General features: G+C 44.9%; 1 protein-coding gene across 3 annotated transcripts in view; it reads left to right on the forward strand.

The window, feature by feature from the left end:
- ARHGEF11 (Rho guanine nucleotide exchange factor 11) overlaps positions 1-12,466 on the forward strand; it is a 1,841,770-nt gene that overhangs the window by 1,769,862 nt on the left and 59,442 nt on the right. For 2 of the 3 annotated variants that reach the window (XM_069604546.1, XM_069604551.1), the window contains 2 exons: positions 58-498; positions 9,650-9,745. In XM_069604546.1, coding sequence (XP_069460647.1) covers positions 58-498; positions 9,650-9,745 — 537 coding nt within the window. The remainder of the gene's footprint in view (positions 1-57; positions 499-9,649; positions 9,746-12,466) is intronic. The other variant, XM_069604553.1, reaches the window with a different exon arrangement.

Consider the following 12,466-nt stretch of genomic DNA (forward strand, 5'->3'; position numbering starts at 1 on the left):
ACAAAAAATGTGGGTCCTTAACTATGAATGTTAATTCGATATTTTCTTCTCTTTCAGTTATGAATCTGCGGCATTTAATCCTGCGGAACCTTTTACCACACAGAGGCTCTGACTTTGGGAGGGGTTTGGACCTTGCGACAGAGCTAGAGGATGACCTGACGCCCACACCCTCTCTTGTTGGAAGTGTGGGGCACACTTTGGACTCGGTGACATTCCATCAGGACACACCGTTGAAGACTTGTGACAGTTGGGGTCCAACTGAGGGGGAGGGTTGCACTGTAGGACATTCAGAAAGCAGCTCTGAGAGCTGCAGGACTGACTACGGCACAGGGGACTGTACTAGCTCTAAGCACATGGACGATACGGGTTTGAGGTTGCAGGAAGGCCAACGGCGAGATAGCATCCATCAGCAACCAGAGTTTCAACAACTTGAAGCACATGTACTCTTGGAGGAGAAGTTTTCACATGGTCGAGGCAGCTTTAAGGTGGTTCGAAAAGGTAAAACCTTTACATAAAACTATCATCTAGTAGATGAATTTTGTTTAACTTCTGCTATCAGAACTCGCGCTGTTCCCATGGTAAGACATCTGTTTTTTTCATTTTGATTTTCATGCAGTTATTGCATTTACTGGATATCCATTTTACCATTCAGTGCACTTTTCTAAAACCAAAAAAGTAGCCAGCGGCTATAGGTTGTAGAGCAACCTTTTTTGCAATTAGTTTTTATACAATGCATTTTAGGGCCAGTTGTATTAAATAGTTAAAACCGGTTCTCGTTTGATCACTGTCACAGTAATGAAAGGCTGAGCCGATTTAGCATGTTCTTAGACTTGTGATCCAAAGATTTGGCAACCTGATCAATCCCGCTGCCTGTTGTGAGATCCGAAGTAGCAACTAATCACATTTGCAGACATTTCCATGCCCCAACATTGCTGTCTGGTATGTCATCTATTGTATTTTTATTATATTTAATGAACAATCGGGTGAGAGCGAGAAACTGAAGAAATGTTCAGAGAGCAAAACTGTGTTGCTTACAAAAGTATCAAAATGTTTTTATTTACCATGATACAAAAATTAGAAAAAGTCAATTAATGACATATTACTTTGATAAACATCAATTAATCACATAACACGACAGCATAGGTGAACAAAATACTTGGCTAAAATAAATCCATCTCAGCAGACATTCATAGTGCAGCATCCAAACCATACATCATACATAGTGACATTCAACCAACCAACAATGGCTAAAAATGACTGAATTGATTAGCATTGCTTGCCAATTGGGAGTGGGACAAACATTTCTCACATCCCATTTAATTATTTTAATGTTTAAAATGTATTTAACAAACAGCAATAGAACTCATTAAAAACAATCTACCACAAGGGTGGATCTGAGGAAAAGAATGTTATCTAGATCACATCCCTAAAGAGTAAGCTCGACCGGTTTCGACATAGAGTGTGTAATAGACAACGTCTTCATCAGGAGATACAAGGCGAGAGGCTGCAAGAGAAGAGCATTACTGCATAAATATGCGGCAGTGTCCCATCTCATAAACCAAACTGAACAATAGATTGTATACCACCACCATGTGCCACCTGTTACAGACCAATAAAACTAAACATTTGTGCTGGGGAAGTATACCTAAGTAAGAACGACCCCAGTGGCAGAGTTTTATTTGAAAAGCCAGAGGCGAGGAAACCGACCCCGAGAGTGTAAAAAATAACAGAAATTGGGGGCACCATGTAGGCCAGAAGGTCAAGATAGCACAGTCAAAGACCACCAAAAAAGTCCTCAAACAGCAGAAAAAATGCCATGACTAAATGAATGACAAAAGAAGAAGCATGCTAAAAAATGATAGGTTAAACAAACCTTGTATGGGTAGCCATTAGCATGCAGGATGGAAAAGAAGGGTCGTATGCTGGAGTCATACTGCCAATGGAACTGTGACTAGTCAGGAGTGGAAAAACAATTGGAGCACACATAAGTCCAGAAGGATAACTGCATTAGCCAACAGAACCAATCGGGTGAGAGCGACAACCAGAAACACCGGACAATAACAGAGACCGGGACAATCGCATGCCTGGTCCTTTACAAAGGGCGTCCTGAAAGATGAGAGGGTTGATGATGGTGTGGGGGAAGGGTAAAATACACTTGGAAACTATTAAGATGGATTTCTAGAATATCGCCTGGTGGACAGATTTTGGGAGGCCAACCTTGTTATAGTGAACAAGGGAAACCTTTGAGAGGCTAGACAAAATCCGATCAAGGTAACGTGGAGAGCAGTCAAGGCTATTCTCGGGAGTGTGTGAGTGGGTTCAAGGGTCCACACAGTGAAGCACACAATAATTCAATTTAGACAGGAATGTTTAAAAATACAAATATTTATTTTAGGCATTAAACACACACTAAACATTGAAACAAGCAGGTGATATCACACAATACTCAATAATAAACATATATGCATTCACCATAGATTCTTAAAATGTAGTCAATGACTTAAATCAGCAAAGGAGGAAAGTAAAATGGTGCAGTAAAGATGGAACCAAGTCACAAGTGACATTCCTTAACTTCAGCAGTCCAATCCCTAAAAAGAATGGGGCCACCGCACACTGACAACGGCAGGCGACCTTCCAGTCGTGGTTGTAGAAGTCCTTCCAGGACAGGAACCCTTTGAAGCTCTGAGGCTGAAACTCGGCGGTAAGGTGACTTATACCACAAGCTAGAGGCCACCAAAGGTTCTGGTGCAAACGTGGAACAGAGATGGTTCTAGCGGGGTAGCCCACTGGAGAGCTTGTCAGTTAGGGACACTTCCGAAGGCTCAAGATGGCTGGATCCTCGAACACCTAGAGACCGATTGGTCCTACCAACCAGTACAGGGGTTTAAGCACCACAGAAGGCCTTCGCAGATCAGGTAGTCCAACAGGGTTTCACTGGGACAGTTGCAGGAAGGGATGCCAGGTCTCTTTAAGGGTCGACTTCGGGTCTTCAGTCATCTGTCTGAAGGGTATGCTTGGGTCCAACACTGATCTGCTGAAAGTGCTGCAGGAGGAGTCCTATCCAAAATACAGCTTGGAAGCAAGTCCAAGCCCACTAATGGTAATGATCTGCACGATTCAAGCCAGTAGTTGTACAAATAAGGACAACTATTGATTTCACTTGTGCTCCACACCCAAACTCTCTGGCACCACAGATGTAGATACACACACAAAGACATTACTAGCCAGCGAAAGCAGCAGCTTTCCTGGGCAAGTGCATGAACTTTTATAGGATTTCCTGACCTGGCAGGCCAGGAATAAAGCCGAACTACAATATGGCCAAAGAACCAGCACCAATCTTTTGGTGTGGCTGTTTGAGGGCACTCGGCACTTTTAGTAGCCACACAAGCGATCAGCGTGGATGTTCACATGCAAAAGGACACAGAAATTGTGAAAATATTATTGCTGCCACCAGCTTTTCTTTAGGCACATATTCAAGTAACCAAAAATCCCAAGTGTAGAAGGCTACAAAAGTGTATCCCCTTTGCACTGCATTGTAAGATAAGATCAGTCTTTTATAACGCGCCTGTACTCAAGTTTTTCAAGGCGCGACAAGACAAGGGAGTGAAGACGGAGGGAGGACAAGACAAACAATTTTACTAGGCCTTGTGTCATTCAGATTGTTTGAGAATGAGAATTGCAAGGGGAAAGGGAGGGGGGTACTGCAAGGGAGAGGGGAGGGGAAAACAAGGCAGCAATGCTCTGGGTAAGTACAGCCAGGGACTGTAGGGTTACAGTACCTAAGTGCGTGGTAGGCCTGGGGGCAGTGCAAGGGTGACTCATCAAGAAAGAGCCTGGTACCCAGTGATACTCTGAGGGTAGCCAAGCAACCAGTCAGTACAGCAGACAGGCAGTCTGGGTAGGTTAGCAAGGTATGGAGAGGGAGAAAGCAGAGGAGAAGAGGAATGTTTTGAACTGCTTCCGGAACCTCAGGTGGTCCGGCTCAAGTATGATTGGGGCAGGGAGGCCATTCCAGATGGAGGCACCTGCAAAGGAGAAAGATCTACCCCCCCATCCCTGCCCACTTCTGCCTGGATAAGTGTCTAACCCTTAGAGAGTTGGAGGTAGCTGAGCAAAGGGCTTAAGAAGAAAGGTATTTTGGAAGAGAGCATTGGATGTAGTGTGCACCCCAGCGCCATAAAGCCTTGTGTACAACACAAAGGCTTTGAACTTGATCCTTGCAGCCATCGGGAGCCAGTGGAGAGATTTCAGGGCTGGAGAGATACAGTCCCTGGGCTTGAGGCCAAGGATAAGTCTTGCAGTCCTGTTCTGGATTAGTTGCAGAGAGTAGAGCAAGGCAGATGGAGAAAGAGGCTGTTGCAGTAGTCCAGCCTAGAGGGAACCAGGGCTCTGGAGACTGTGAGCATTTGGGGGAAAGGGAGTCCCTTTGAGGAGGTGCAGCTGGTAGTTGGACTTCTTGGCGATGTCCAAGATGTGTGGAGAGAAAGAGAGAGTGGAGTCAAAAATGACACCTAGTGTTTTTTGCCTCGAAGTAAGAGGGCCCAAGGCGGGCGGCCAGAGTGAGAGAGGGAAAGCAGGTGCAGGAATCCCAATGAGAAGGATCTCCATGTTACTGGCATTAAGGCAGAGATCGTTGGCGGCACACCAAGCCTGAATCGCAGATTGACAGTTTGGAATCAGTGAGAGAAGAGGAGGCTCAGGGGAGCCTGAAGGAAAGCTGTGTCTCATCCGCATAACACTGAACGTTAGAGGAGAAGGTAGATATCAGGTGGGCGGAAGGGGCCAAGAAGAGGTTGAAAAACCAGGGTGAGAGGATGGAGCCTTGGGGAACGCCACATGTGAGAGAGAGGTGGCGGAGAGAAAGGGACCAAGTTGTACCTGAGAAGGGCAGTCCAAGAGGAAGGAGGTCAGCCACTCCAAGGCCTGTTCTGTGATGCCCAGGTTCTCACAGTCGATTGATCAGGATGGTGTGGTTGACCATGTCAAAAGCAGAGGAAACATCAAGGCGAATGAGGACAGAAGGAATGCTGGAATCAAGGTTAGAGAGCAGATCTTCACGGGTGCTCAGGAGAGCAGTTTCCATGCCTCTGGCAGCTCTGAAGCCAGACTGATGGTCATGGAGACAACCAACCAACAGATTCAGTGTGGAGAGTACGTTGGAAGATGGCCTGCTTTTCCAAGAGTTTGCCCAGGTGATGGATATTGGACAATAATTTGCTGAGCAGGTAGGATCGGCAAACGGCTTCTTGAGGAGGGGGTGCACAAGGGAGTGCTTAAGGGGAGAGGAGAAACCGTGATTACAGAAATTGGCCAAGGCTGGAGTGAGGCTGTCAATATGGTCCTTGATGGTTCTGGCGGAGCACCTGTTTGGACGGTACTTTCATAGATCGGACTTGTCTAGAAACCTTGTCAGGTGTTGTCAGAGAGAGAAGGGAAGAGGAGGAGGAGAGGGAGAGATGGCCAAAGGGGAGCCAAGAGAGGAAGAGGAGATAAGAGGACAAGTTGTCCTGAGTTTTAGCAGAGAAGTGAGATGCCAGAGCCTTACCAAGGAATCTGGGAGGGAACAGGCGAGATAGAGACTGCAACAGGATTGGCCAGTTCCACAGTTGGGTGCTCGCTTCTTGGACAGGACAGAGAGTCTGTATTGCCTTTGGAGCAGGCGGCAGGCCAGTTTGTCCGAGAATGCGCCCGAAGCCCTCCACTTCCTCTCAAGCCACCCTGCGCTTGCGTTTCAGGATGGCGATGTCAGAATCATACCATACATCAGCCGGATTCTCATGACAGGGGCAAGGATGTCCAGGGTGCTGGAAATAAAGATTCAGATTAGAAAGGGATGGGTCAGGGTGTGAGTCAGCCGCAGGAGTAGGAGGAGCAGAGAAAGTAGAGGCAAAGGCATCCACAGACACACGCTTCATGAGCCGACTGACCGAGAAGGTAGGTGGCAGTGCTGGGAGATCGGGGGGGCGGTTGTTTACCTGAGGGATAGAGTTTCAGTTGAGAGTAGAGTAGGAAGTGGTCAGTCCAAGAGAGAGGAGTGGTGAGAGGGTTAGAGAGGGGAATGTCTGAAGTGATGAGAACATCCAACGTATATCTGGCAGTGTGTCTCGGGCCAGAGAGCAGAATGGAAAGAGAGAGAATTTGTTTGTTTGTTTGTTTATTTTATAAATAAAATAAACAAAGGGTGTTGCAGAGGTTGCGGAAAAGCCCAGAGGAGGGATTAGAAGCATCCAAGTGGATGTTGAGATCTCATAGGAGAAGTAGAGGCAAGGAAAGAAGAGGAGAGGTCGGCCCATTCAGAGAGGAAGCGCGCGACCTGGCCATGGTGGCCACAGTTAGGGGGATGCCAGGGGAGATGGAGAGTCTGCAGATCAGGCATTCATAGGAGGAATATGCTTGCATAGGGATGACCGAGCCTGGGATTTACTCCGTAAAGATCAAGACTACTCCATCTCCAGGACAGTTGGTTCTGGGTTTGGAAAGGATCTTGTAGCCCACAGGGAGGAGAGTGTCAAAACTTGTGACCGAACTGGCCGTAAACCATGTCTCTGAGAGCAATGATAACTAGGTTGAGTTCTTCGAGGAGGTGACAGATGTCAGAGGAGTGTTTGACAGCAGAAAACGAGAGTTGAGAGTAGTGACTTGGAGCAGGTTGCCACATTTGAAAGCCTTCCGTGGAGGATTACAGGCGTGAGGTACACCCTGCAGTGTTGGCGGAGGGGTTTAAGGGTGGTCAGAGGAGGTAGATGAGGTGGCGGAAGGAGTAGCAGGAGAGGGGAGGAAGTTAATAAGATGTAGGAAATGCCTATCAAAAAGACGGCAATTGGGCCGAGGGCTCTGAACCAAGACGGTGCTATTCAGATAGACATTAATGATGGTCTTGGAGGAGTGGAAGGGGGCCAAGAGGACCTCCCACCTAGTGCCACCATTAATGGGAGAGGAGGAGAAAGGAGAGAGAACAGAGACCATATGAAGGGTCCATAGGTATGGAGAGGGGACGACAAAGAGGATGTCAGTGAGAGTCTGTCTTGAGGAAGCACTGGTGTAGGTATCGGTGATAGGGAGGTCTGGGTTGGAGACTAGGATGTCCCTCTTGAACTTCTTCCCTCCAGACTTAGTGAGAGGGATAGTTTAAGAGATAGAGTAGCAGTTAGAGAAGATGGGAGAGACTGAAAGCAACACAGGGGGTGCGAAGGAGGTAGGTGGAGAAGGCGCGAGAGAAGAGAGAGAGATGCACACCCCTGTGGCACACAACTCGGAATTTGCATGGGGAGGAGGAGTAGGGGGCTGGGTTCACAACAGAAGGAAGGCACAGAAAGGGAACAAGTAACTCGCAACAATGAATGGAACGCCTTGCGTGGGAGGCAGATCTAGGTGGGGGCCTAGAGAGAACTAGCAACAATGCCACAGTTATCGGAATGCGAAGACACCCATATTCGCCTTTCCCAGAAGGGGGTGGGGGTGCACGTTTTTGAGCACAGCACAATACAACACTCCCAGATTTGACTTTCACCAGAAGGTGCTGTGTGCAATGTGAAAAAGTTACTAAAAGATAAAAAGGGAAACCCAGTACTGATAGAATGGAATACATTATAGACCTCTCAGCCTTTCAAAATGTTATAATGGCCACACCTTCGGTCTGTATGGCTTAATCACTCTTCTGCAGGATTTCACTCCCTAATTTGGGACGTTTGGAGTAAAAATATTTTTTTTGGGGGGGGGGGGGAGTAGTTCTGATTTCCCTACCAGTGCATTTTTAGGTAAGTAAAAGTATATTTTAATTTTAAAAGATCACCATTTTCCTCGTAATCAAAATATTATTTGCATCTTAAAATTTCTGTAAATGAGATTGCCTGGCTCTCTTTATGGACAGAGCCTAATCTACACTCCACCATCTTTCCCTCCCTAATCAAGTAGTGCTACCTTTGGATCGCACAGGGATCCTCCCTTTTTTATGTTCTCATGCCCTCACTACTAGTTATTCTTTTCAAGAAATAAATGTATGCCAACAATGTTCAACTGATGCTGCATTGTGACAAAAGCCATGGTTCATCCGCCAGCCACTTATTCTTGAGTCCAATACAACTGGTCAAAGGCACTGTGCTTAAAACACACCATTCAAACACTTTCATGGTGCTGTTCAGTTCCTACCATGAACCCAACCCACTATCTTTTCTTCCCTGTGGGGCTGAGCCTGGGGCTGGCGGTTAGTCAGCTACCCAGGTAACCTGGTGGAATTGTCTTGTTCTCCAAGTTCCCAGGTCAATGCAGGGCTTGGCTTGTTTTTCACCACTATGGACCTTCCTGCAGATCTTACCTTAACTGTTTCTTCACAGTCCATGTGGTTGCAATGAATGTTTCTGTCACTCTGAGTAGACTATGGCATAAGCCTGCATCTGGGCCTGCCAGATGTCCTTTTGCAGTGGCAGATACAGAACTTTACATCACATCTTCCAATAAAAGTAGACAGAAAAGATCACATCTTTCCTACCATTACCACTCTTCACTGGTTCTCAATTGATAACAAAATTCAGCTCAAAGCCCTATTTTGTGTCCACCTCGTTTCTTGTCAAATGAATTTCTGCCCTTAACCCTTATGTCATTGTCCATGTTCTTGGCCATGTAACCTCGGTGCTGCTCATGGTGGATTAGAATGTAGCCCATTCTCTGTTAACTGAGTTACATTTTTAAGTTGTTGCCCACCTTGATCAGAAAACTGAAATCAGTGGTTTCATGAATTGGTCAACCCTGACACAAGCCCCAGTATGGTATGCTAACGTTTTTTGTGTGTCCAAATGTATGTCCAAATCCAAGAGATTCGCACCCTTAGACCGTCTTGCTGGCATGTGCAACACTGTACTAATCTCCTGAAAGTAAATTTATGGACATACAATTACCTGAATTTGTTTAGCTCCCTATCATGTAAGCCAGTGAGTTTTATGATCCTGGTAGGGACCAGTAAGATTCTAGCAAATTTGTGAAGTACTTGTTTAGGATGCTTGTGTTGTCCGCTGATGCACTGAATAAAATCAGAAAGTGACGAGTGGGGGACGGAAGGGTAGGAGAAACTGCAAGGGTCTGGGCAATCTGAATGAGATTGCCTGTCATGTAAAAGGAAATGGCTAACAGTCACAGAAATGATCCAGGCTGTCACAAAACTGCCCCTTGGCTATTCATTGAAAAGGGCCAGGAGTACCCAAACATGGAGAGGCTGGAATTCAATATCCCAATACATAACTTGCACTTGGTAACAAGGGTCAAGTAATAATTTTAATGACGGTGGGTTTTCTTTTATCTTTAAATATTACATGTTTTGGCTTCTCATTGATGCAACACATCTTGACCAATTGTAGGCAAGCAATTGATTTTTTAGCTTGAAAAATTAAGTATTAATGGGCTCTGGATTTTCTTTTCTCTACTTTCTATCGCTCTCTCTTTCTCTGTTGCAATGAAACATTCCATCTGGATAAATCATTGGAGACTGGTTACTAACCAACTTTTCGGTGATTAAGATTTAATTTCTGTTTCAATCTTGTTTCTTTCTTAATCTTTTTTCTGTTTTGTGTTTTTTTTTCTCCATACATTTTTTCTTGTCTTTCCTTTCCCCGACTCTCTTCCCCGTCCCTTTTCTTTGGTGGTGTTTTCTGCACAGCTGAGGTGGTGGGCAATAATATCATCATACCGTTGCCAGGCAGCAGCCATTCAGAAACTGAGTTGCAGGATGTTGGAGGCGGAGCTAACTTAGATGGTAATCATTCTCCTTTTCCAGTCATGAGAGAGTTGGGAAACATTAGAAATATTTTGTTGCAGCAAAACTCGTGGCTCATAATTCAATGTAGTGCTTCCGCAATGACATCTGTTCTTTGTTAATTTTGGCACTGTGTGTCTGCTAAAGTAAAACCCGCAGTTGCCTGTCTGTGTTGTACTTCAGTATATGAAGCATGCTCTCCAAGGTAAAAACCCACTGTATACACTTATGTAGAGTAACTTGCCTACAAACAGGATAACTCCCCATCACTTTAAAATATGAAACATTGTCCGTCAACATCTCAGAGCATTACATTTATTTGAGATGTCTCTTATGAAGTAAACCCATGGGTATTGCGCATAGACAACGTGCCTACCCACATCTTCCCGTTTGTGCTTTGTAGGGCAACCGTTCTAGCAGAATGGGTGTGCAAAGTGTATGGTAGATGAATGTTTCTTAGCTGCTGCACACTATTATGGATTATTTTGTTATTCACTATTTTACTCTACATTAGTTTTGCCGTTTTCTTGATTTGTCTTGCCACTGTAGCAAGACTTAATAATGACTGAGACTTGCAATACCAACAGGCTAACCTATTGACACAATAAGCGACGTGCAACAAGTAGTTAAAGCAGTGATGGTGTTCTCTTTAAACTGGCTACATACATCATCTTTTTTCGGCTAAGGTATCCTTTTTTACACTGTTGCTCCCTTGACATATCAATGTTTGGCGATGCTTTTTCAGCCTTAGCTCTCACCCTCCAAAGAATCGTTGCATACGTGATAATATAATGGGTGATGCGCAGTTGTGATTATTTTGATGATGGGTTTTCTAGATGTTTTAGAACATGGGCTAGTTTGTAGTTGCATTCCAAGCTGTTCAACTGCTCTCCCACTGCTATCCTATCATTAATATTCTCTGTTCATCTATGTATTATCACCTTGGATTTAGTGCCCACTACCTCTGGGATTTTGGTATCCCTGTTTCCATTAGATCTGTTGAAAAGAGTTTTTTCACAAATTGTTAAAATAGTTTGCATATCACAGTTGACAATTTTGTGTTGGGATGCCAAAGTACATTCACAAGTTGTTATATTCTCCTAGTGTTTTGTGGCTTTGGAAATTTAGATTGAGAAGCCTAGGTTGCTGTATTTTGCCTTGTACGGGTTTGCTATGGCTATTTTTTAAGAATCATAGGAAAGTGGTTAATTGTGTCCCTCCCAACACAAAACTCTGCTAGGTATTTAGGTGATGACAGAAGCTGCAGGGTATTTGTTCAGTGACCAGGGAGCTTAAGAAATATGTGCTATATTAGCATTTTGAGTTGTGGAAGCTGGTTCCTTGACATTGAGGTGTTGTTTCTTTTGAGTTGTCCTTCCTTTGGGGGTTTTATGCCCTATACCATTTATGCTCTGATATTTAGGCCAGTGACAGCTAGCAGCACTGGGAAAGGGTTTTGGTTGATGGTGAAGAGTTGGAAGGCTATCCTGGTGAGGGGAAGCCACTAAGATGTTGGATACATGGGAGAATAGGGTTTCCCATTTCTTGTTGGTGTAAGCGAGTTCTAGTTCTGTTAAGGACAATAAGACTAGTATTAGGCTTCACTTCTTCTACATAAACTTTAAGTAGCATACAAACATGTAACAAAAACTACCACTCCCAGCAACACTGGAGTACTTCTGTAATTGACATTTTGACACACTTGACTTCAATATATCTCCAGTCAGCCCTGTGATGCCATGCTGTTTCTCTTGCTCATCCTCTTACTTAGACTCCAGTGAAAGGGCTGATAAGTCACAATCTGAAACGGTTTCAGACAAATGTCCAAAACCAACAGAGCAGATCATCTTAATATACATCATTGAAACAAAACATTTGTCCACACAAGGAGAGCTACTACTCACAGCTGTATCTTTAATAGAACTAGAACTCCCTTATACTCACAAGTATATCAGTACCCATGGGGCGAGTATTAGGCTATTCCATAGCTTACTCTCCACTAACGGCAACCTCCTAATCTGGTTTAAAATAAAATAGAAATCCTTAAAATTAGAGTCCCTGGACCAAACGGCTGATCTCAGAATATCCTCCAGCTTAGCGCCCAACAGAAGTCCTTGAAGGCCATTGCTCCTCTGGCCAAATTGGAGCCAAAGATACCAGTCTCAGCCATAATACACATGATAACGCATCTTATAGTACGGGTGAGACCTGCCTGAATGACTTTCTGAGCCCCAAGATCAACTGATATGCTCCTGGGGGGTATGTTGGGTCATGTGACTCTCATATTCTCTAAGGCAACGCCAAGCCAAGGATTCCCTGGAAAAGCAGACTAATAGACTGCAGATAGGTTAGACTCGGTACCACAGGAGACCGCAAAAGTTAACCCCTTTAGATGAAAACATGTGCTCAGAAAATGTAACACTTCTAGACATCTAAATCATGCACCAGACATCCTCTGATATAACCCTCCAGTTGTGCACAGATTTGGCCATGGAGCGGGCGACCAATAATAACTCTGAAGGGGGTACACTCACCCTGAGGTAATCAGTGGTTGATGGGAATTCCTCTCTATTGCCTCAGCTGCCTTGGCCTCTGCTGCTGCAGAAGAATAAATCTTGAGGGCTGAGGGTGTGTCCCTTTCCTTGGGGTCCATCCTAAATATTGCTGAAGCGTCCAGACAAATGACCCATACTTTGCCTATCCCTCGCAAAAACTCAGGAG

This window comes from Ambystoma mexicanum, chromosome 1p (genome assembly GCF_040938575.1).
Source record: "Ambystoma mexicanum isolate Mex_15411 chromosome 1p, UKY_AmexF1_1, whole genome shotgun sequence".
In the NCBI taxonomy this organism is placed as follows: domain Eukaryota; kingdom Metazoa; phylum Chordata; class Amphibia; order Caudata; family Ambystomatidae; genus Ambystoma; species Ambystoma mexicanum.